General features: G+C 38.9%; 1 protein-coding gene and 2 long non-coding RNA genes across 14 annotated transcripts in view; 1 reads left to right on the forward strand and 2 right to left on the reverse strand.

The window, feature by feature from the left end:
* The window catches only part of ulk4 (unc-51 like kinase 4), an 88,474-nt gene extending 83,668 nt beyond the window's left edge, over nt 1–4,806 (reverse strand). For all 11 annotated transcript variants that reach the window (XR_001425702.1, XR_001425700.1, XR_001425701.1 and 8 more), the window contains exons 1-10: nt 4,753–4,806; nt 4,077–4,219; nt 3,802–3,901; nt 3,524–3,663; nt 3,293–3,443; nt 2,877–2,978; nt 1,748–1,831; nt 1,103–1,178; nt 686–781; nt 182–498 (exon numbers count right to left, since the gene is read on the reverse strand). Coding sequence is in view for 6 of the 11 variants with exons in the window: in XM_015038069.1 (XP_014893555.1) it covers nt 182–498; nt 686–781; nt 1,103–1,178; nt 1,748–1,831; nt 2,877–2,978; nt 3,293–3,443; nt 3,524–3,663; nt 3,802–3,901; nt 4,077–4,214 (1,204 nt within the window). In the remaining 5 variants the exon portion in view is untranslated. The remainder of the gene's footprint in view (nt 1–181; nt 499–685; nt 782–1,102; nt 1,179–1,747; nt 1,832–2,876; nt 2,979–3,292; nt 3,444–3,523; nt 3,664–3,801; nt 3,902–4,076; nt 4,220–4,752) is intronic.
* On the forward strand, nt 4,553–23,098 carry LOC106950909 (uncharacterized). 2 transcript variants are annotated; one of them, XR_001425706.1, is made up of 4 exons: nt 4,553–4,611; nt 4,706–4,820; nt 16,132–16,569; nt 22,786–23,098. It is a non-coding gene; the product is annotated as an uncharacterized LOC106950909 (long non-coding RNA). The 2 variants fall into 2 exon arrangements; XR_001425705.1 differs by lacking the exons at nt 4,553–4,611; nt 4,706–4,820 and adding an exon at nt 6,444–6,730 and having other exon boundaries at nt 22,786–23,088.
* On the reverse strand, nt 17,515–19,577 carry LOC106950911 (uncharacterized). Its single transcript, XR_001425708.1, has 2 exons — nt 19,329–19,577; nt 17,515–18,354 (listed from the first exon to the last, which is right to left on the reverse strand). It is a non-coding gene; the product is annotated as an uncharacterized LOC106950911 (long non-coding RNA).
* Nucleotides 23,099–23,819: the final 721 nt, after the last annotated feature.

Raw genomic sequence — 23,819 nt, forward strand, 5'->3', positions numbered from 1 at the left:
TTCTTTTTTTTTTTCTTTTCAGAAATACCATCTTGATTTAGAAATGACAAACTGCTTAGTGTAAAAGGCCAAAGATGTCATGCTACATTTGTACATTGTATTTGAAGAGAACAAAGCTTCTCATGTCCAAGTAAGGAACTGCCACGCCATTAAACCGTTAAAACCGATCACAATCTGCTACCTGTCATATATGGTTTGGTGGGCTGTGGATCTCCCTGCTTTGGTTGAGACAGATCTCTCGTCTCAACTTGGTCCGCCATTGTTTTTCCACATCTCACTTCCTTATTTGAGTTTTTGTAATTTAACCTTCCACCAGACACATGTGTGACAGATTGTTGGCTTTCAGCTTCCGTGTCACACGGCCTGTCGGCTACATTTGTCGCATGAGAAGATGTTGATTTCTTTGAGACATTGAAACCTGTCTGGCTTATTGCTGAGTGGCTGCTGGGTTGACTGACTGAGTGTTCTGCAGGAAAAGGGCTGCGTGTCCTTTTGTGTCTGTAAAGGAATAAAAATGCGTCAAATAATTTAACCAAAGCCTCTCAAACAAATGACAGCATCGCCATTTTTACAAAAATGTTGCAAAAAAAAAAAAAAAAAAAATTGGAAATGTTACAGGGGATAAAATATATCTACACATCCTGTGATAATAGAGACAAATTCATCACAGAATTGTTTTTTGTACCCATTGACATCTTCAGCTTCCTCATATTTTCCATCATCTTTTTCCATTTTTACTTGAGTCCAGAAAGGATGATCCACCAGCTCCGACCAGGTGATCCTGATGAAGGAAACTAGTTCATATAACTCAACACTGGCAAACCAAAATGACTTCAACGGAAGTAGCCACAGTCAGAATCCACTGAACAATTGGACATTTAAATACAAAATTACAGCCATGATGTTCTCAAGGACAAAAAACGTTAGTTTTGTGACGAAAAAGATCTACGTTTAGATAAAAAGTTTAAATAATTTTGAGAAATGAGGGCTTGTGTGTTGTGTGCAAAAATCCAAAACAAAACATCTGATTACTAAAATTATATAGATACATATAATTCATATTTCAAAACCATAACGTCAATGGGAAATCAATGGGTCTGACCTCTTGGTTGGGTTTTTATTTAATAAACCTTTCAGGAGGCTCTGGAAATCCTGACTGGGAGGATTTGGGAGAAACACTGGAAAAGATTAAATAAGTTAATGTAATACTTTATATACAGTTAGGCCCAAAATTAGTCCTATGGCAGAGTTAGGTTTAAAGTAATATTTTTAATTTTACTAACATGTGTCTTCTTGCTAAAAGTAATAACAATTTTGAGAGGCCCAGTTAGAGTCCAGATTTGAATATGTTGGAGGGAGCTAAAGGTTCTGGTGACAGCATGGAGGCCTTCCAATCAGAGAGAGTTCCCCACCAAAAATAAATCAACAACAACAAAACAACTTTAAGGATATGACTTGTGTGATAGAAATAAAAATGTACCCCCTCAATATTGAGAGCACTTTGCGACCTGCCTTTACATTTGTTAAAATGTAAATGAAAACAGATTTTTATTTTATTTATTTCCAAAATTGATAGTCACTTTAAATAGTTTTACATCTGCCCCAATTCATATAAGAATACAATTCTTGGTTGAATAAAACATTTCTATATAATGCCAAGGGGCATAATAAATATTAGCCTTAACTTTGCAGCTTAACTTAACTGTAGGTTCATGTGCTAGCTTGTGTTTGATACACAGCATATTACCTTTCTGTCTTAGAGGTGGCGGTTCCTGATGCAAAATCATCTCTGTCAGTTCAGTGTGGTTATCAGAGCAGAAAGGGGGTTTACCTGGAAAACAAGTACAGTCAGTAACAACCCCAAAATCCAAAAAGGATTATGTAAAATATATGTAAAATGCATAAAAAAAATACACGTGCAAAGGTCTGCAAATCCCATAAAACCAAATATTATTTCAAAGTAACATGTTTCAGTAAACATAAGTATATAATTTAAGAAATTGCAAGATTTTTAGAAAATAAAAGCCACTTCTGAAACTGATGGTAGCAGCACATCTCCAAAAGGCAGAACAAGGACATGTTAGCCACAGTGGAGCACGTCTTCTTTAAACAACAGTCCACAGACATCTAGAAACCAAAGAGACCAGTTGTTGTAGCTGTTCAACAGTCCTGGATCTTCTGTCTCGGATCTCTCACATCATAATGCACCAGATGTTTTTATTGTCAAGAGGTCTGGACTTCAGGCAGGCCAGTGCAGCACTCAGAAGCTATGACGCTATGAATTAAGTGGGGGAATTTTGTTCTAAAATGTGAATTAAACCTTTCAGACATGTAAAGTTCCCACTTTGCCTCAGTCCATTAAAAATGGCAGCGTTTCTGACAGATTGTTTATGGCTTCTTTGATTGATTAAACTTTACCCCACACTGGTGGATGGCATGGGGAAATGTTTTTAATTAAGTTTTAAATTTCTGTTTGTAATTTGTACCACTTACTGTAACAGCTTTTAAGTCTCCCCTGCCCTTTCTATTTTAGGATCTCTTCAGCTGTTAGTTTCTGAATCACCTCAGCTGTTCAGAAAATGGTACAATTTCTTAATTTCAAAATGTTATACATTTACTGCGTTCCATTGTGAACAAAATATAAGTTTATAAAATGTGAAAATGTTCCCATTTCTTTTGGAATCGGGGTTGTAAAATAATACTGACGGCGAAGCAAATATTAGAATCAGAAATTCAGTTCAGCTTCAAGTTGTAACATAATAAAAAGACAAAGCAAATCAGCGGAAGAGAAAATTTATCACACATAGATCATATTCATTAATTGTTACTTTTCGATATGTGGATGTGTTACTTTGTAAACACGTGTGAGTGGGTACCAGTGTACATATAGTAGAGCATACAGCCAAGAGCCCAGAGATCAGAGCTCCTACTGGTTTCTGATCCCTGCACCACCTCTGGAGCGCTGTATGTTGAAGAACCTAGAAATATGTAACAGAATCATGCAGATACAGTTAGAAAAAGAACTGATATCGTGTTGTTTGCTGCATGCAAAATCCAAAGTATAAAGTGTCCTCAAATGGCGTCATCATTATCAACAACACCCATGTAAAACATAAAACAGAGGTGATTCGAGATTGTTGCACATTATTGTAAATACTGTTGTTTTCCAGGAATCAAATTATTTTGTTCCTGCTAGTTTGTACAGTCCAACTTGATCTAAAAAAAAAAAATCTTAAAAGGTCTATATTAGCACATGTCCTTCATTAGTCATACATTAATGTTAAACTCTGACCTTGCACTCTTGCTCTCATGTTCTTGTTGTCTCCTTCTTCTGGTTCCTCAGATGCAGAAAGCGTTGTAAAAATGTCCTCCAGGGTCTCTCCTTCGGCCTTGGCCAGACAGAAGTTACTAAACTTCAAAATGCCGCTACCATCTAGAAGAACCTAAAGAAAAAAAAAAAAAAACATTTATTATCGATTTAAATATGTATCATGTTATAATCGAAATAATCGCAGATGCTAACCTTTGCAGGGGTGAAGTCTGACAGGATGATTCCCAATTCATGGATGTATCTTAATCCTTTGACCAAGTCCCATCCAAATCTCCTCACAATATCTTCTGACAGATTTCCATCATGAGCGACTACAGACTCCAGGGAACCGCCTAGAAGGCAAGAGCGTAGACATTAACATTTAAAAAGCAAAAGTAAGTATAACAGAAAGGAAAATACTTTTGTTTAATCTCATCTCCAATACTCAGCAAATCCAATATTTATTTGGGAATAAATGAGAAATTACACACCTGTACAAAGCTCCACTATCACCCAGAGGTGCTTACTTGTCTCAAACCATTCATAGAAGCGTACAACATTTGGATGATCCAGATCCTGGCTCAGTCGCACCTTACAGGAGAGAAATACAACTTGCACCAACAAAACCTTAAAACATTTTGTGCATTGATATTCTTTTAGGGATTCATAACTGACTAACGCAGTACTTCGTGTCATTTAAACTGACCATACATTTAGCATTAGAAAAAAATGACAAATGAAGCATGACTAGGCATAGTTAAAGTACATGGTTTGTGATCTCGGGCCTCATGGTTTTGTCTGTGCAGATGATGGCAACATAGCAGAGATTGCTCTTTCGTCTCCCTTTGTAGACGACAAAGCTGCCGTCTTTGCCAAGCTCCTCATAAAGGATGAAGTTCTCCATTTCCTCTGGAAAAAAGAAAGTATACTGTGCTATTCTTAAAAGCTGATGGTTTAGCAGAAAGCAATTTACATCAGGTCTACCAGTTCTCAGAGTGGTCAAACACTCCTTATTAGCATAAAATTCAATACATTTTCAGATTTTAATGCTAAATTTGCATCAAATGATATTATTATTCGACAAACAAATATAAAAACAATAGGATGCCAAAGTTTGGATCCATTGTGGACTTTCTCCACACAGTCAGCAGTAACGCATGCTTAAATATTTTCAAGCAACCGAGGTGTGTGTTCACTAAAACTGCACAGCTCACGTGTAATATTGTGTGACGTTTTCTTGTCAGGCGTTAACTGTTTGCGTGAAACACCAACGGTGAGCTTCTATGACACCTAATGTGCAGGTAACCGAACTCGACACAAACCCCGATAAACACTAAAAAACGAATACATTAGCATTAACCCTGTGCTAATTTAATGGTGACTATATTATTTCAGACTATAGTGTGGAGCAGTCTATTATTTTCAACTACCTTCAAACTTACCTCTTCAACAACCCGCTGTTGGTCAGCGGAAGCCTGATGGACCACGTATTTCCGGCTGGAAGAGGGAGGTTTGTAATTATTTATCTGAATATTAGGATTCACTTTGCTTGTTATGGTTATGAAACGTGTATACAGAAGCCTGTTTGCGTGGTCTGGACTTTTTGTTTGGCATGAGATTCAGGATAAACCTCCTTTTTATTAAAAGCACTTTAATGGTTTAGTTCCACACCCCCTGCGTAACTGGAATATTCCTGCGTTGCTAGGATACCAGACTGCAGACAACAGACGAAGCATGGGGAAGAATAAAATAATAGAAAATGTTTGTTTTGGTGTTTTTTCCACAAACCGAATCCATTAAGGGTTTTTTTTTTTTTTTTTTTTTTTTTTGTTTGTTTGTTTGTTTTTGGCGACATGTATCGTACAACATCGGCAATTATTTTGGCTAACAACCAAGTTATGGGAGCAATCTGTGCTCGAGTATATTCATACACGCATGAAGACACATGAGGAAGTTATGCTTTAGTAGGGAAACAAAACACCTTGGGTGCTTGTAGTTATAGCAAGTTTGCTCAAGGTAATTACCAACCTCCACTAGGGGGCACCAGACTTCTTCCTGATCCGCTCCAGAATTCAAACTTAGCGACCAGAAGGCTACACAATGGCACTAGATGGAGCAGTTTCCTGTTGGCATATTTTATTCAACAAAATAAAAGCAGCCACTGTGTTTTGCCTCTGTAAAGCCTAAAACGTTTCCTAATCTAATTGAAGTATGACTTGTTTTACTAAATAGAATGAAATAAATCAATAATGATTTTCAAAGTGCTGTGGATTTGTTGTGACCTTTGTAAATGGTAGACAGAGATAACACTCACAAGCCAAAATCGGAAACTAAATACATTGGCTCTTTAATATAATAAGGTAATATAATATGATTGCAGATTCTGGTTGAAATATTTCCATAATTACAAGCCTTTGTTTTGTTGTTGTTGTTGTTGTTGTTGTTGTTGTTGTTGTTTTTTAATAAACAACACACAGAATGAAAGTGTTTATTCAAAAGTCCAGGTCATTTAAAAACTACTAAATAAATCTTTGTCATATGTTAGACAATTTTCTTCAACTTGTAATCACAACTTTTTTTTTTGAAGGATTTTGTGACGCTAGAGCCCTGTTATGGGACAGTTGTTGGGAATCAAACTCATGCCAGATGCAAGACTTACATTTTTAGTTCATCCTGGCCTCCTGACCTCACATTCCCCTGAGTTTGAGTTGGTTTATATCAAAAAACATTGCATGTCCTATTGTAGAAGTAGTTTTATATTTGAAGAAACAGTAGCAGTAATGAAAGTAACAGAAAACATTTTGGACCAAACTCTTTGATTGTGTGACCTCACTGTAGGATCATTCGTACAATTTCTAAAAGTCTGTTTTAGACAAAACTGTTAGACTGCAAATATATGCAAAAATCTTTAAACACTGTGCTTATGATGCCTATCTTTAATTGGCTTAAAGGCAAAATTTATATGCCAACCACGTTGTCTGTCTAACTGTCTGTCTGCCTGTGTTATTGTTAAACCAAGATAAGCTCTTTCAAATTAGATTAGAGAATAAAATTCAAATTGGATGGTTTAGCATGCAGTTTACTTTGAAAATCCTCAAACAGGAACTAACTCTTCGTTTCTTGTGGTTGACACGGCTCTAAACAGCGTGTTCAACAAGCGGCTCCTTACTTATGCTGAATAAGTCATTGATATAAAACAACTGTAAACAAGCTGCTAAGTGTACAAAATATGTATCGTTCTTACATTGGATTGGAATTTGCGTCCATTTTTTAATATTTATTAGTGTTAGTGGTGATACTTTAGTTCCAGTTAGTTCATTGTGATAATAGTTCAGTCTCGAGCATCACGGCTCAGTAGGCATCGGTAAAGATAAAACGGAGCTATTTTCTCTCTTCTCGGAACTTTTACGCCACAAAGCAGTAAGAAGTATTTCATTGTTTGATTATTTATTTATTGTAGGATTTTAAAAGTAAATGTGAACGTTTTATGTGTTGAACTAAAGGATGAGTACGTTGATGCAAAGTTTAGGAAGTAGGAACTCATCGGCGAACCTCTAATCAGGATGTTATTCTGTCTCTTTCCCCGATCTTTGCCAAGGAAAATCATGTTGATGTCAAGTAAAACCGTAAAAAGTGTTATATTTATTCCAGGAAAGGTTTAATGCCTAGCCTTTGTCTTCCGTTCACACTTAGAAGACTTCCTGACGATTTCACTTTGATTATTACTGTGAGCAAGTTGCCAGGCTTTGTCGAAGAATAGGGCTTTCAGTAAAGTTCTGGACAGATTATATTATTACATTTTGACTATGTTGGCTGAAGTGACATGAAACGATCATGGCACAAATCTGAACTAAATCTGTCTTTACAATGCAAATGAAAACGAACAAAAGTAGATATTTATTCAAATTTAAATTTGCAAGCCAATCAAAAACCAAAGGAACCTGAAAGGACAGATGTTGGGGTTGAAAAATGTGATGTAGTGTTTGGATATATTTGTAGGACTTTAAGTTTAGGTGGCAAGTAAGGAAATTCTGTTTGGCAATAATACATTTGGCTTATTAGAAGAGCTTTTTGTGCCCTAAATGGTCATATTGAATATTTATTTTAGTAAAGAATTGGAAATGTCCATAGCAAGTAGTGACATGACATGGCAATATTCAACAAAGGTATTGTGATTGCATATTTTTTTTATATACTTTGAAGCATAAATGGAGGATCATCCTGAAATTATTCTTTTTTTTATGTTAAATGCAAACTGAATTTCTTTGTCAAAATATCAGTTGCACTTTTTTTCTAGCGTGTTATAGTTCTGAGAGTAATACATCAACAAGTCAAACCTTAAAGACAACCCTAAACCTGTGCATATTCGGTATAGTTGATTTACATGCAACCCTTGAAAATGATTAACTTTGTCAATTGTTATTTTTTGGGGGGGGGGAGTTGCATCTATTGGCTGCACAGCTGAAGCGGTGGCTCTCTCAGCCAATTCTAAGAAGCTAAATAAGGTTCCATCTAGTTTGCCAACTAACGGCACATGATCTGTGGACGCTTCACATGCTGTCAGCGGTACTCTGACACACAGCAGGGCTCACAGTCTCCTCTGTGTCTGCAGAGAGTGTTCACACGACCTGGACTGGAATCCAAACGCATAACCTGAAGGTCAGATAAAAACGCAGACTGGTCGGGTGTTATTATTGGACATCGTCACCATTTTATTGTAAACATCCACACAGCCAAGCCCTGTGTATTCAAAGACATGTGGCTCGGTAAGTTTTGGTTATTCGTGTGATATCTGAAGTATGCAACTCTCCACCCACAACCAGGGAGAATGCTGCTGCGAAAAGCTCTATCTAAAACATGTTTACAGCAGACGTAACGGAAAGAAAGACGAGGATCAGTTAGTCCGATTCAAACGACCTCAGAGGAAGACCATCTAATCTACTTTTCAATACAGCACATTTGGTTCAGTATTCCAGCATTTTACATGTGTTGGCTTGTAACTGCTCTGCTGCTGTTCTGCTCACTCACTGAAGCGTTGTAGATTGTGTAGATAGTAATGAGGGACCATGTTGATTCTTCCATTTTGTTATCTGTTTGGTCTTGTCTTTCTGAAGAGATCGATCGTAGTGCATGCGCAGCCGACGCTCTGTGCTTTGGCAAATGTTTGAGTTGTACATGCTCTGTCACAGAGGGACCCAGGGACAGGCCCCATCTCCTTCATGGAAACCTGCCACAACTGTGTCACGCCACTTAAAAATAACACGGATGAAGAATTGGATTTGTACTTTTAAGGAGAAACTAGAAGCTGCTGAATTACGTGTGTTGCAGTTCATGACCTGAGCTAAATCAATCCCACTTTTTAGCAACGGTTGGGGAAAATGGTAGGCTGTTGTAAGTCGACCCAAAAGTTTAATTTTGGTCTCATTTGTGTGAGCACATTTTGCACAGGCACCACATCTCTCAGTACCTCACTGTCTCCCTCCAGTTGTTTATTTACAACATCACTTCTTCCTTTCTGAAGCACAGGTCCGGTTACTGGAGCTAATAAGCAGGTTGCTATTAAAGCAGTTGAACATTTTTTATTTCCGAAAAAACACCTCACTTTCATTTTGATTACCTGCAGTGCCCAAAAAAGTGTTACATTTCATCAAGAAATGAGTGAAGGAGTTTGAGGAAAAGGATATTTTGACCCCCTTTTTTTTTATCACGTGATTTGGTGAATTTTAAAATTCATCGTCCAGCTTCCCTTATCTAATTTTTATTTATTTTTTTCTACTTCTCTTGTGTTTTCTTCCTGTAAAGGCTGTGTTTCCCTATGAGTAATGGTGGCAGATATGTTTTGTCTGGCAACAAGCTCGCCAAATTTGAGTGTTTGAGGGGGGAAACAAAAGGCTTGTTGCCATGCACCTTTTGAGAGGCCTCAGAGAGCGCAGCCGAACGAACACATCAGAGTCGCTAAATGGACACGAGGGGCAGACGAGATTTTCTCCTTTTTGTTCATGTTCCTTTCATCTCCAACCACACTCCGTCTGTAATTTGCATCACCGCGCACACAAAGATTCAAACATTCTCCGCTGACGCAATCAGCTTATTAACACAGAGCAGGTCTGTTTGGGAACATTTCTCAACGTTGTGTTAGGAAACAGAGCTTAGCAGAGAGACATTTATGTAGTTTGTAACATGGGCGCAGTGCTTTGTGTGCCATGTTTTTTTTTTCCTGCTGTTTTTTTCTATAGACGGGTCACCTGAAGTTGAGAGGAGCCCTTGATAACACGAACACCGATGCATGCGTAGTTGTCCAAAGCACTCCCTGTGAGCTCTGGATTATAAGCTCATAACCACCAGCTGCTGCTGAAAACAAGCACATGTTGTTTTTTTTTTTTTATTTCTTCTTAATTACATGTTAGTTTATTGCTATGATTAATATAATAATCACCGCCCTTTCTTAAGAAAGACGCTCGTCACATTCCTTTCACATTGATGTCAGCGTAAACTGTTGCATCCTACTGTGGCGAATCGCAGGAAGCTTTTGTAGAGTATTTGGTTGGCTTTCAGATTTAAACTATTGGCATTCACACCCTGAATGCCAATAGTGTATCTTTTCTGATAAATGGACTTTTGTGAGTGTTGACATTTGTAAACGGTGCTAGTGTCTTGGGGGCCGGGGGGAAGAGATTTTAGATCTCAATGAGTTTTTTTTTAATCTGATTAAAAAAAAGGTTATTATTTTTATTATTATAGCCTTCATACTTACACTTGATACATTTGGTGTCCCCAACTCCAGTCTTGGAGAGCTACTGCCTTGCAACTATTACATGCGTCTGTGATAAAGCACCCCCAGAATCCCACGGATGCTTCATTACCAGACTTCCGCAGAATTTAGCGACGTGCTAAGGAAGTAGCTTGGCCATTTTCAGCAGGAATATATTTAAAAATTGTAGGACACGGTCTCTGTTGAAGAACCTTGTGATATAAAGTGCTGATAAATTCATATTTTATGGTGGCAACATCTTGATGACAAAAAGAGGGAGGATTGTGGAAAATATTTGTTAATCACATCCAATGTTGTCATTGCAATAAAGTTAAACCATTACGCAGCAATCATGTGTCATCCTAATATTGTGCGGTCCTAGATAATGACAAAACACTCGTATATAATTGCAGCCTTTTGTGCGAGTCCCATTTACATTTTTGTTTTACACGTTCTGTCACTGCAGTGGTGTAGACAGTGATATTGTATGAGGGTGTGTATTTGCTGTTTACATGAGCTGTTAATGGACTCCTAAGACTTCTACAGGGTAAATATAACATCACTTCATGTTAGAGGCTGTCAAATGGAAGCTGGATATTGATGAATCAATAAGGTCTTGCAAAATGTTAACTACACAGAGTATTGTGCAGAATTAAAATGAAACAGGACGGCTATGAAAACCGTGATTTAAAAATAAATGTTTTCTTTCTTTCTTTTTATCTTGTTTGGAGGAGGAAAACTGCCTGGAAGCCTTGTTGCTTGATGGAGAAGTAACTCATAGACATGAAAACTACTGTGATGTGGTATGCATTAAACAGAATGAGATATTCAGGTCTGGCTGTCTTGCTACACAGAATCCAGTCGTGTTTGCTCTTTGTAATCCTACCGCTGTTCACACCTGGAAACGTATAACACTCAAACGGCTGATAAGGTGGTGAGACTCTGTGGCAGCTCTGAAAGACAGCTGTCACAGAGACTTTGCTCCACTCCTACTAATGTGTACCTTTCTAGTTACACAATCCATGTTGTCTTTGCCTCTTGTTCAGTTCAAATCGAGGATGAAGCAAATTAATATTTATCTCCTGAAGGTCAGGAGAATAGGGATGTTCACAGACCTTTTGCACTGTGATGTAAACAGTAAGGAACCAGAACTGGAAGGATTTTCACTCATGTGAAACGAAGATATCTCAAAAATGTTTAACTGCATGCATAGCCAATGCAAAGCATGAGCCTACAACTCATTATGATTACAATTTATTTGAAAAACTTCACAGTAGCTATGATGCATACTTCTCAAAAACAGACTGCACGAAGCTTTTGTCAATGACATGGATTGTCTCTTGGGAGTTTCTCTGCAATACTCCCGCATCTGATGACTACTCTGTTTGAGGACAGGACAGTATCAGCGTTGATCAAGTTAAACAAAGAGTTATCATTGTCCTATATTTTATTAGCTACATTTCAGTTCGCAAAGAACTTTGTGCAACATGAACTGGTGGCCTTCAAGCATATCAAAAACGTGCCTAATAAATCTGTCAACAATATCTCTCGTCCGGTCTCTGTTCGGTGTTCATGTCAACCAACTGCTGTACTTGCTTATGCATGGTGATGGTCTTCACTGCCTTCGTTGCTTTGTTTTTTAACTCTAATATGAACTACAATATCAGTTGAACGCAAACTTTTACATACAACAAGTAAAAATGAAGGTCTTTGTCTGTAATTTGGCTTGTTTCTTTTGGAGTAAAGGCTTCTTCCTGGCTGTAGTGGCCTTTCTTCCCATTCACTGTGAAGAATGACATTGTCTTACCAGCCAACATCTTCATATAAGCTCTCTTGCTTGTTTTCTGGAGTGTAAAAGTCAAAGACCAAAACGCACAAAGTTTGGATATTTCCATCATGTCTGCGCATGCATATAATTGTTTCAACAGATGGACGCCACACCTTCAAGCGTCCTGAAATTGCTCCCAAGGATGAACCAGACTTGTGCAGCTCCCCAATTCTCCTCGGATTATTTTTGACTTTCCCGTCGTGCCAAACAGGAATGCAGTGTGTTCCAGGTGTGCCCTTAAAGTGCATCATAAATACAGGTGTATCTCCAATTAGCTCAAATGTATCAGTTGACCTCTTAGCAGTTTCCAAAGCCACGGCATCATCTTCTGGGATTTCTTTCATTCCTTTGAAAAGGCAGAGAATCATGCTGTTTGTAAACTTCAGATTTTGAAGAGGTATTCTAGCGTATTATTTCTTTCATTATTGTGGCATTTAGACCCTCTAAATAATTTTGGTCATTCCAGCTGACCTAAAGCAAGAGAAATTTGGTCTTCTTCTTTAGACAGTGAGGAAAAAGAGGTGTCTGTGCATTTTTATTTGGTGTATGTAAACTTCTGGTCTCAACTGTAGATTTCACAGCCAACCCACTGATATTCACAAGATAAAATTTAAACGTAATAGCACTCACCCCTGTGCCATTATCAGCTCTCTGTTATAGCTTGTCTGGTCACAGACAACACAATGGGACATCGATTGGCTCCATTGATCACAAAGTGGATAATGGTGAATATGGAGCTTCCTGAGTTGACCTTCATATCACAGGTTCACACTGTGTAAAATAACTGTATTTTTCTCAGAGTGTACCTCTGAGTTGAATGCCTGAAATCTCTTGAGGAACCTGAGAGAAAGTCGAGTCAAACGTTGCTGGATATTTGTGGTTCTATTTAATACAAAATTAAGATGAATGCAGAAACCTGGTTGATAAAAGAGAAACGCCTTTTGTTGTACCTAGCATTTTTTTTTTTTTTTATTTCAAAGAAGATGCCTGAAAATTTCTCCCCAGAAGACAAAATAGTCTCCATCAGTCACTTCAGCTTAGAGGCCAGATTTGCCCCATTTTAGGATTCCACCATTCACAGGGCTGCAAGTGGCCCTTGGGGCAAAATTTTATTACCCCCGTCTCAAAGATACATAAGAAGAACATCTGCTGTTTTTCTCAGCTTACAACAAGTACAACCAAAAGTTGCCTTTGTTAACGTAGCTCTGTGTTTCCTGTTTTTAGACTTCACTTTTGTGACACTTTATCATTAGTAGTATGTTGACACAACTCTCTCATCACACCACTTGATCAAGTTTTTCATCGACATACCAGCTCATATTTCAACTGTTATAATCACTCGGGACTTTAATCGGTGTTGCATGATCTGCTTTTGAAAGTTTGGAGATCTCCCGGAGCAAGGACACGTCTGATCTCTGGGGTTGTAAAGAGTGCTGCTACAGCCTGTTGTATTGACTGTTGGGGGTGGGTGCTTAACAGCACAAAGGCTAATGGTATAAACCTTTTAGCCTGACTGATTGTTTGACCGATAAGAGTCTGTTCTCACACAGACCCCGGTCGGCTGGATTGTTAAGTTTATTGGTATTTTAATCTTAAAACAATGGAATGTCGCTCAAACAGAACGTGCTGATGATCAAATAATAAATTGTGACCATTGTGTTGTCCGTGTATTTATAGAAACTTTATGTTGTGTACTTTTCACATTATTCTCCCTACTGTACCCATCATATTATTAACTTAGAACTCTCATTTAAAGGCTTTGATCATTGGGACACTGATAACAGATCGCACCACTCCACAAATCCTGTATCACTGTGCGTTTGCTCTGTTTGATGATATTCATCTAGCATGTTGTGCTGACCTTGCAGCTCAGAGTTCACATTGAAAAGGATTTGTGTGTTGAAACTCACTTAGGTTTCTGTATGAGGCACAACATGACAGTGCTTCCTGTGGGCCTCGTCACATCTCTCTTTGCAGGGCATGGGATCTTATGTTGTGAAAATAGGTTTGCTTTTGGCGTGTTTGTGGTTTTGGTATGCATGTGGCTTTTGATCTCAAGGTCTGACAGAGTGCAAGTTGTGAAACTTAAAGAGCGCAGAGGTGGATGAACCTGATGAGTTCAGAAGGGAGTAGAATAAGTTTAACAGAGTTACCAGCTAAAGTTTGGGCGGTACGTTTCTAGAGTTTTTTTTAAGGAACTGAAAATGAATATTTGTGGTTTGTCAGACTGTGCAAATTGTTAGGGCTTTAGCTACAGCAAGGAGAAGCTGAGCAACAGAAAGCATTACTAATCGCGTGTGTTCATTTCTAGACGACTTGGACAAAATATCTTGTGGAGAGTCTTCAGCTACAATCAGAAATTTAATGACTAGAGCTAGAACCGGATAAATTAATACCACTCACCACTTTACCTTACTAAAGTTTTCAATCATATTTTAAGTTTACTTTTTTTTCCCATTGCTGTTTGATTCAAAGGTAAAAATGCCTTATAAGATCTGTTCTGCTTTATAAAGTAAAGGTCATAGACTTGACTTTGTAAACAGAGATTTTTGCAAAACTAAAAAAAAAAAAACCTTTTACTTTATCAGTTATGGACATATCCTAAAAACAACTTAATTAAAAGTTGTATTCTTACACATAAAAAGAACACCTTGTCCTGTATTCTCCAGCTCCGCTGGCACAATATAATGTGGAGTTTCCTTTAAAACTCCACCCGACCATGTTGTTCTGTAGAGATGTTATGCTCACAGCATTTAAGATCCTGGTATTGTTGAATGGATGGTTGTTTGGCCAGACTATCAGTCACAAATGGGCTGTATAACAGTGGCACTCCCTTCCCTTCATTTGCTTTACCTTTTAACAGTTCAGTAACTCTGAAAGAAAACTGTAGATTTATAAAACGCTGCCTTACAAACCTGTTTTGGGTTCTGACCTAAAGAATCTAGTAACTTCCTTGTGTTTTGTATGACATGTTGCCATTAGCAACTGTGTTTGGGCTTTTGGATATTGTTTGTGCCTAGACAATGGAAACCATGGCCTGATTCTGCTTTCCACTATGATCCATATGTTCTAACTCAGTATGTCTCAGAGGAAACGAGGGTGGAACGGGAAAACCTGTCAGACCTCCAAGCATAGTTGTAGATTAATACTTGCAGGGAATGATAATGAAAGCGTGAGCCTTTAAAGGTGGTGAGTGTGTGTACTGAATGGTTCGTATGAATAAAAACAGTTTCTCTTTGGCATAGGATGACAGCTTACCGCATGGTATTTGATTTCTGTTTTACTTTGAATTTGTCTTTTGACTTGGTCGCCAACTTTCCTTTTTGGAGAACGATGATTTTGAAAGGTTAATCAGGACATTCTGCACATCAGAAGTAAAGGTAGGGTGTAACAATCACCCTATCTGTATTAATGAGCATGTTGTGACATGTGATAGTTGCAGATTAGTGTGTCTATAAAAGCTTTGTCCACGTCTACATATCGGCATCGCCAATAATTATTATCCATTGTCTAAGAAGGCTTTGATGGGGGGAAAAAAAAACAGGGAGTCTCGCTTGCTTCTCGGTAGTGAGTACTTTTACAACTGGCTTATGTAAATGGATAGTTTGTTTCAAGTGATGTTTTGTGAAACTTTTCTGCAACAATTCCTTTAAGGTGTAGAAGAACAATCATATTTTGTAGTGAGTTTGCTAAAAGGGAAGAAATCCTCAGTGGTGGAATGCTAACAGCTAGTCAGACATGCACAGTTTTAGTTAATTTGAGGAACTTTAAATGACTTAAACTGAAAATGTTTCTACCATGTGACGCAAAACTTTATTAATTAAATAAATATTAAATGTCTACATTTTTACAGAGAATTTTTGGTTTGTTGCTCTTAACACAGCTGAATAATGTTTGTGCTACGCGCTAAGCTAACATGGTTTGAGGATGTCTGGTGTATAACGGGCTGTAACTGGAACGACGGCATTGAAATAGTTAATTCATGTACTTTTTTTTTTGTTTAAGTGTTTTGAAAATTGTCCTGTCAGACTCGTATTGAGCAGATGAAGTGGATTGATCTGGCAGCTTTATAGCTTTTAGTAATAGCAGATGTTTTCTGACTGAGACAAACTAGAAATTCTGAGTTTGGGCATAAATTCCCGCTCCGTTTTTTTTTTTCTGTATAAATCAGGATTCATAAATGATGTGAAATTTTAAAAACTCTTCCTATCCTCTGTGTTTCCATCCTTCTTTTTCTTCCAGGTATGAAGTGAGTCCTCTTTTTACTCCAAAGCGAGTGAGCACTCCAGGCTCATCGGCTGTGTCATCTGACCTGTGCTGCTGAGTCAGTGTGACATCACGTTTACCTCTCCGGCCTAAAGATGCGCACCAGACAAATCGAGTGTGACCTTTTGTGGCTCTGAGCTTACTCCATGGCTAGTCCTGTTTTAAATTGGTGACCATTCAGCGCCAAGCTGGACCCGAGGACTCAGCCTCCCGACACCCGTTCCTGTTCCACCGCCCCGGCCCCTGAACACTCCTCGGATCACAGACGCATACCTGAGCTCCACGGACCAGAGCTGCTATTAGCCAGTGAGGAAGAGTGGGAGGAGGAGGAGGAGGAGGAGGAGGAGTACGTCGGTGTGCCCGCTGCACTTGAGGAGTTCAAAGCCACCTGCAAAGATGCCGAGACCATTACTGGTAATGTTGACGCATATATCATAACCCAAGGTTGCAGTCAGTAGCTTACGTGAGTCCATTTGGCTTTGCTGAAGCAGCACTTTGTGGCTAGGTATATATAATTCATCTCTCAAGTATGCACGGCTTTAAAAGTCCATTTGGCAGTGTTGACATGTTTTAGGATGTGTGCACCAGAACATGTCTCACTTTAAAAGTTGCAGAGTTACAAGCTCTCAGTCTCAGACGGTTGGATGAATACTGCAGGCGAAAGAACATGTTGAAGGCTATATGTGTAGTGGGAAGAGTTTGTTTGTTTCTGGCCCTGTTTTAATGTCACATCCTGTCAGCGGAGCCTCAGGGGCCCTCGGCTCTGTGTACAAATCAGCATGTGAAAGAGAGAGGAGCTCCCAGTAGTTTATCAGGGGTTTTTTGTTGTTTTTTTTAACCCATTTCCACTACTTGTTTTCAAACCTCAGCTATTACACTCAGAAAGAGACAATCTGATCTCAGTGGAGACAGTAAACTTGTTTTTTTTTATTTTTATTTTAATTAGCAGCTTTAACTACTCCTGCGATGTTGTTTTCTTACAGCTGACATTGTTTCTGAAGTAAGCAAAATTCCAAAAGCCACTTGTTATAAAAGTTGCCTCACTTCCATCAGCAGAGTTTTGTTTAGTGTTGCAGTGATTAAGAGCTTTCTTCTTTCTTGTTCATAAAAGCAGGAAAAGTCCCTCCCTTCTAACTATGTGTGTGACCTCAGTTCCTTTTATTATTTGAGCAGCAATGTCCCTCTATCCTAATACTCACAAACTTTCACAAAGATTGCCATTAGTAAACATGGCAGAGGTGCTGCTCTGATTTCAAGCATCCATTATGTAAATACTTATTTTTCAAGGTCCTGGAAAACTTTACAATTCGTGAAACACATTTTCCCACCATCCATGCATCCTTTTTTTTTATAGGTTTCAGATTTCAACTCTGGCCTCTATAAACATATGTAAATCAGTTATAGGTTTTTGTAGTTCTCTTCATTTTGCAATTCTAAATTGTGGTTTTGTATATCTTGTCACTTATAGCCTAAAGGTTCTTTAAAATATATCTCACATTTCCACTAATAGTTTTATTGCAGAAAACTTCAGCAACAATAAATATTTGCAGTTGATTTCAGGCTTTGATCTTACGGTAGTTAGTCCTGAGTAAAACAGCGTAGTTTTTGAGTGACCTTGAAACGTGAAGAAAGCATTCACATGTCTTTGTAGGCCCTGGAGGGAGATGCTCCGATATTTTTCCACGGCTCTTTTTAAAGTCGTGCCAACATCGTTTGCACAAGCCGGTTTGCAAAACGTACTTGTCTGCTGTACAAAATCACATGCTGAAATAAGGGACATGCTGTGGAAACTTTTACTGGGATCATGTGCCTTTCCCATTGTCCTTCACAAAGGCCAAACCTCTAGAGACTAGATATGTACTGCCCTCTGCTGGTTTGTTGTGATAGCAGTAGAAGAAGCAATCCGAATAGTTTTGCAATTTATAGTTCAGCTCACGAATGAAATGTTGAGATGCCTCCGAATGCGCCATCACATTATTTACTTATTTTCCCTCTCACTTGATTTCCTGTCGCCTCTAAATCTCCCCCAGTCAGTAAATCCAGAAGATGAATGAACACAATGTGATGAATAGGACGGCCTGTTGCCATGGTGCACTTCCTGGATATGAGGTTATTTGTTTGTGGTTAGCAGCCAGCAGTGATGTAAGGCATGAGGGGAGTCACAGTGAAATTATGGGATACGACCAGGAGAGGAGAACCCTTAGAAAAAAAGAAAGGAGACAGAGGACTTGATTGAAACACAGACAGAGTTATGCAAGAATCCTGTCTCTGTGGAATCAAAACGGTTTAATTGGCAAAACCTTAATCATACATCTGTGTTTTAGCTTGGCCAAGAGTTGACACTAGCTGTTTTTATCCAAAACACTTTCATCACACTTTGGAAGTGATTGTTTTATGAACTATGATATTGCGTCTAGGCAGGCAGAAATACTCCCAAATTGTCCTGACTTATTTGCACAAACCTCTAATTCAGGGTTACATTTATTCAGAGTCTACCTGTGCGTGACTTAGAGTTGCAGGTTATTAGAAAAACATGCTACATGTAAGAAAATTGGTGATTGTTGGCGGATGCAAGATAATTGCAATAAATATCAAAATAATTAAAAAGTGTTGTTTCTTTCTTTCCCCTTTGGGTCCATATCAAACATAGACCCCCAGATACCTCAGCTACAGGATCTCATTGAAAAGCCAGTTTCTGGCTGTTGTCTGCTGTTTTGGCAATTTAACAATTTAGTTGTAGTTTCATAATGACTTAAATCATGGTACATTGATAGACCAACTCAGTATTGCGTGTAGGCATGTTGCATGCAGAGAATCTGCGACAGCTTAAACATTATTTAGCCATATTTACAAAGAATAATGGTATTTATATTAGAAAATATGAAGTTACTTAGGTAATTATTTTTATGTAAAACATAAAATTATCATTAATCTTGCCTTGCTGATGACTGTCATTATTTCTGTGCCCTCTGAGGCGCTCCTACATGAGCTTCAGAGCGTTAGAACTCATATCAAGTTTTTTTTGTTTTTTGTTTTTTCTTCTCTCTGCTCTGCCCAATCCTGGTGTTTATGGGATTCTATGAAGAAAAAGGCTGTGATTTGGCAGAGTTTCTGGTGTGGCTTTGCCCATGTTACCCAGGCTGACGATTACTGCTGTAATCTTTTCCACTGACCTGTTGCTCTGCCGCTCAAATGCTGACTCAGACTGATTCTCGACACACGGAGGATTACAAAAAAAGAAGAAAAAAAAGACATATTTAAAGTGTTAAATTTCACCGCCTCCCACACATTTCAAACATCTGGTTCCCAACCCAGAGGCCGATGCAGGCAGACGGTCGTGAACGGGGTCGGGCATGCCGATACCTCCCTCTGTTTGCAAAGGATCAGGGGGCTTGGAGAAAGTTTGTGATTCGCTCCGCTCCTAGGAAGTGCCCCACACCGGGTTTGTCGGCTTTAAGGGTGAGGAAGAACGCGCTAGAGAGCGGGGGGTGGGGGGCGGTCCGTGGGGTTATCGTCATCGGCATGTCAGGCATGACAGACCAGCTTGGCTCGGGTCTCTCCCCTCTCCGCTCCACTTCGTCCCTCCCCTCTTTTCTCTCTTTTTGTCTCGCACTCACACAGAGCTGTCCGAAAACCTTTAGCAGGGCGCTCTCTAGCTCTTCCTGTGCCTCACCCTCCCAGCTCTGTCTTTCTCTCTCTCTCCCTCTTTCTCCCTCTCTCTCTCTGTCCCCTCTGTCCCTCTCCTGGACCAGTGGAAAATGTGACTGAAGGACAGGAGAGTAGGTGGTTGTCGGGCTCCAGACACCATGAGTGAGTACAGTGGTCTTTCTGCTGGTTTTATTTTAAACTTCACAAACATTCTCAGCAGAGTTTTACTCTGTACATATCACCCCTGTGTTTCTGTCTGTTTCAGTTGTCATGGAAATTGTTTCTTGTAGTTGTGCAGTCTTTGTAATTTAAAGCTCACGATGATGTCATGTTGTTTGAGTGCACGATTGAAGATTTTCCACAAGTTGCATTTCTCCACTGTGGTGGTCAACAGGGGGCGGCCATGTTGAACTTCAGAGTCAGAACGTCTTCTTTATATTAAGTAACTCTTCAGCGCTCTCGTCCAGGTGGTTCAGCAATGTGACACCAGTACCATGTGGCCAGTTGGAAACCAGTTCACATGCTTGTAATGTGTGGGTTCGCTGCTCTTCTGTTACCCAACTCCAGCTTGGTAGTTGGGTGCTTCGTTATCGTAGTATAGGAGCAGGCCGCTACTGCTGTGGTTGATCTTAAATTTCAAAAGTTTCCTGTCCGCCCCCCCCCAGAATTCAGCGTGATTCTGTCACTTGCACTCATCCCAATGTGTTTATTGCTTTGACTGACGGTGTGATGGCAGAGTATTCCAGCATTTGATCCAACCAATGTCGTCCTGTTCCTGGTGCTTTTTTTTTTTTTCTTTTCATCTGGTCTATATTTACATTTGAAGACTGACCTGGAACTTGAAATCCTCATGATCCTATCCAAGCATTTATTGATTGTGATAGACTGAACATCGCCAGCTGTTTGTGCTGAGCTTATTTTGAAGTTTCTACCTCTGCGTTACATTAAGTTCCTTCTCTAGCTGCTTGACTGGTGCAGGTTTCTCCAACAATAAGACGTCTCTATTCTCATTTATAGGATGACTTTTCTGCAGTTTTCAGCAAGAACGCAAAATAAAAATAAGCAGAATGCAGTTAATTGTTTTTGTTATTATTATTATTCTTATAATCAGTGGATTTAATGTTTAAAATTTTGTTTGGGGAAAAAAACATTTAGATTTACCTAAAAATACGTAGAAATCAACCAAATTGCTGCAATCGTTTTCCAGTACCTATAAGTCAAAAATCCATAGATTTGATGGATACTAAAGTTCAGATTCTATCAAAACATTCAATGTTACAGTGTAAAAAGGTTACATACAGCAAATATAAAAGCCACACTATTTTCCAGACATTGAAAAGAACATTTACATTCTATAGGTGAAATAAATATTAAATACAGATTAATATTTTCATTTTTTATGAATATGGGTCATGTTCCTGTGGACTAAAACACACAGGAAAACTACTGAGTCTGCTTGCTGAGTGATTCACCAGCTGCTGCGAGTGTGTGTGTGTGTGTGTGTGTGTGTGTGTGTGTGTGTGTGTGTGTGTGTGTGTGTGTGTGTGTGTGTGTGTGTGTGTGTGTGTGCATTTTTCAGCACAGTCAGTCATTCAGTTTGGATTAGCAAACAGTAACAGACGGCATTGTCAGAGAGTCATAGACAGACAGTGGAGCGACAGAGCAGCAACACAAAGAGCTGGGGGTTTTTTTCTCTAAGTTGATTCTCATTCAGTGTTTTTTCTAATGTGGTCAGTTCAAGCTTCACTGTTTCACATTTCTTGAGGAAAAAATAACTACAACATGAATTTTTTTTGTGTGTAGACTTTATAGGTATCAGATATTTAGGGTTGTTTGCAATGTTAGATTTCTGTCAGACGTTGTGTTTTGCGTGTTGGGCGAAGCTCTCAGTTTTGGTTTCATCTGGTCAGAGCACCTTCTTCCAGATACTTGCTGCATCTCTTACACTGCTTGTGGAAACATATTGCAACAATGGCTAAATACCAGAGTTGTAGGATGGATGACAAAGGATCCTGTCAGCTGAAATATTAATCTCTGCAGCTCATAAGCCTCTAACCCTCTTTGACTCAGTTTCAAAGTTTCAAGGTATAATTTTCAGATAATGAACAGTATTCCATAAAATTATAATGGTTTAAAATATTATTTTAGAATTTAACGACACTTCAAACTTCTCCACAACTTTCTCCCTGACCTGTCTGCCTTGTACCCAGGTCTTCAAGATGCTGTTTGTTCTCTAGCAAACGTTTTCAGCCTTCACAGCACAGTTGGATTAAATTACCCACAGGTGGTGACGGCAATCGATTGCACTGGTTTTTATTTAGAAGCATCCAAGTAAATTGGCTGAATTCAAGTGCAAGCCACACTTTTACAATTTTCACTTGTCATCAAATTTTAAAGCTATGTATCTTTTTTTTTTCCACTTCACTTTATGCTGGTTAATAGAGTGAAATCCCAGTAAACGAACAGAAAACTTGTGGTTGTAATTGAAAAGCAATGCATGAGTTATCAGATTTTTTTTACTTTGTGTTTTACTTTATTAATTCAGCACACCTTGTCTCGCTAATGTAGTTTTGAGGAGTTACATAAACAGGTTGCATTTGAGTTTTATGCTGAATATCGTTTCTAAACCAACTCAGTAAGTTTTCATTTGATGTTCGTTTCTTTTAGAGAGCCCAGCCTTTTCCTTGATCGCCCACTAGAGGGCAACACACACCTTCAGTTCTAGCTGACTTCATGTCTGTGTTATTAATTTTTGAACTGCGTGTAATGAGAAAAAAAGTAGACAATTTATTTTACTATAACAAAACAGGCTTTCTTGGATGTAACAGCCAGGAGTTTGAAGTTCACAGGTCAGACGTGGCTTTTTTTTTTTTTTTGTTAATCTTACCCACCATTTGACAGAAGTTAATGATTGTTTCGAAAAACATGTTGTCAAAGAAAGGACCAGTGACTGGACACCATCCTGTCCTTCTCTTTGTGCAGATGTGTGTAACAGTGCTGACCTGCCAGAGCTCGAGATTGTCAGCCTATTGGAGGAGCAGCTGCCTGTCTACAAGCTGAGGGCCGACACCATCTTCGGTTATGATCAGGATGATTGGCTGCACACGCCATTGGTGGACCCCGACTCTTCCCTTGACCTTACCAATGAGCAGATAGAAGAGACCTTCAAATACTTTTGTAAGTTCATCTCTAATTTGCAGTTCTATCTAATTAAAAACGAACACTGTAATCATAATAATAATAACAACCATACTTAGAAAATTCTTATTGATTTAAGTCGGAGAGATTAGTGACATTCCTCTCCGGCGGTCATCTTTCCACTACAGCGTGGACATGGTTACCAAAACAAACACCGGCTGCTTCTCCCAACACTCGGGTTAATGTTCAGCTTTGTGTTGTGCTCTGAATTTGCGTTTTATGCATGTGTCTGCTTTCCTCTTATCAAAGTGCCTCAACGTTGCCACCATTTCAGCTGGAAAACGCACACACCCACTTAGCTACCTAAGAATCCAATAAACACAAGCAGGCTCTCTGAAACACGTGCCGATGGTGCACGCAGCAAACCCAGAGAGCAGAAGTTTGTTTGTTTTTTTTTTTTTTTTCTCACCATTAATTATTTAGTTCCAATTGCTGTCTGCTTGACTAGTGACTCGGTTGGAGTAAAAATAATGTTACTTAAATCAGATTACATGTTCTATTTAAATTCTCAGTTGAAAACTTGGACTTCACCTCTGTGTTCAGTGACTACTGGGTCACTGTGGCTTGTGCAGACATAGACAACAACAAGGTCAAGGTTTCTTTGGGATTTCTGCCATGCTATTTTTTTTTCCTCTTGTCTGTCTGTATTACAGTTCCTGGCTGTTAGGATCTGCTATGAATGACAGATGGCCTGGGTATCGGCACCCTGAGGGCGCATTATAAATAAGCTCTGCTGGAGCAAATGGGTGTCTGTCGGGCCATGAGGCTTTCGTAGCTTGCAAGAAGCATCAAACCAGATATCATAAAGAGTGGTACGC

This window comes from Poecilia latipinna, unplaced genomic scaffold (assembly GCF_001443285.1).
Source record: "Poecilia latipinna isolate Pla-1442-1.1 unplaced genomic scaffold, P_latipinna-1.0 Scaffold428, whole genome shotgun sequence".
NCBI lineage: Eukaryota > Metazoa > Chordata > Actinopteri > Cyprinodontiformes > Poeciliidae > Poecilia > Poecilia latipinna.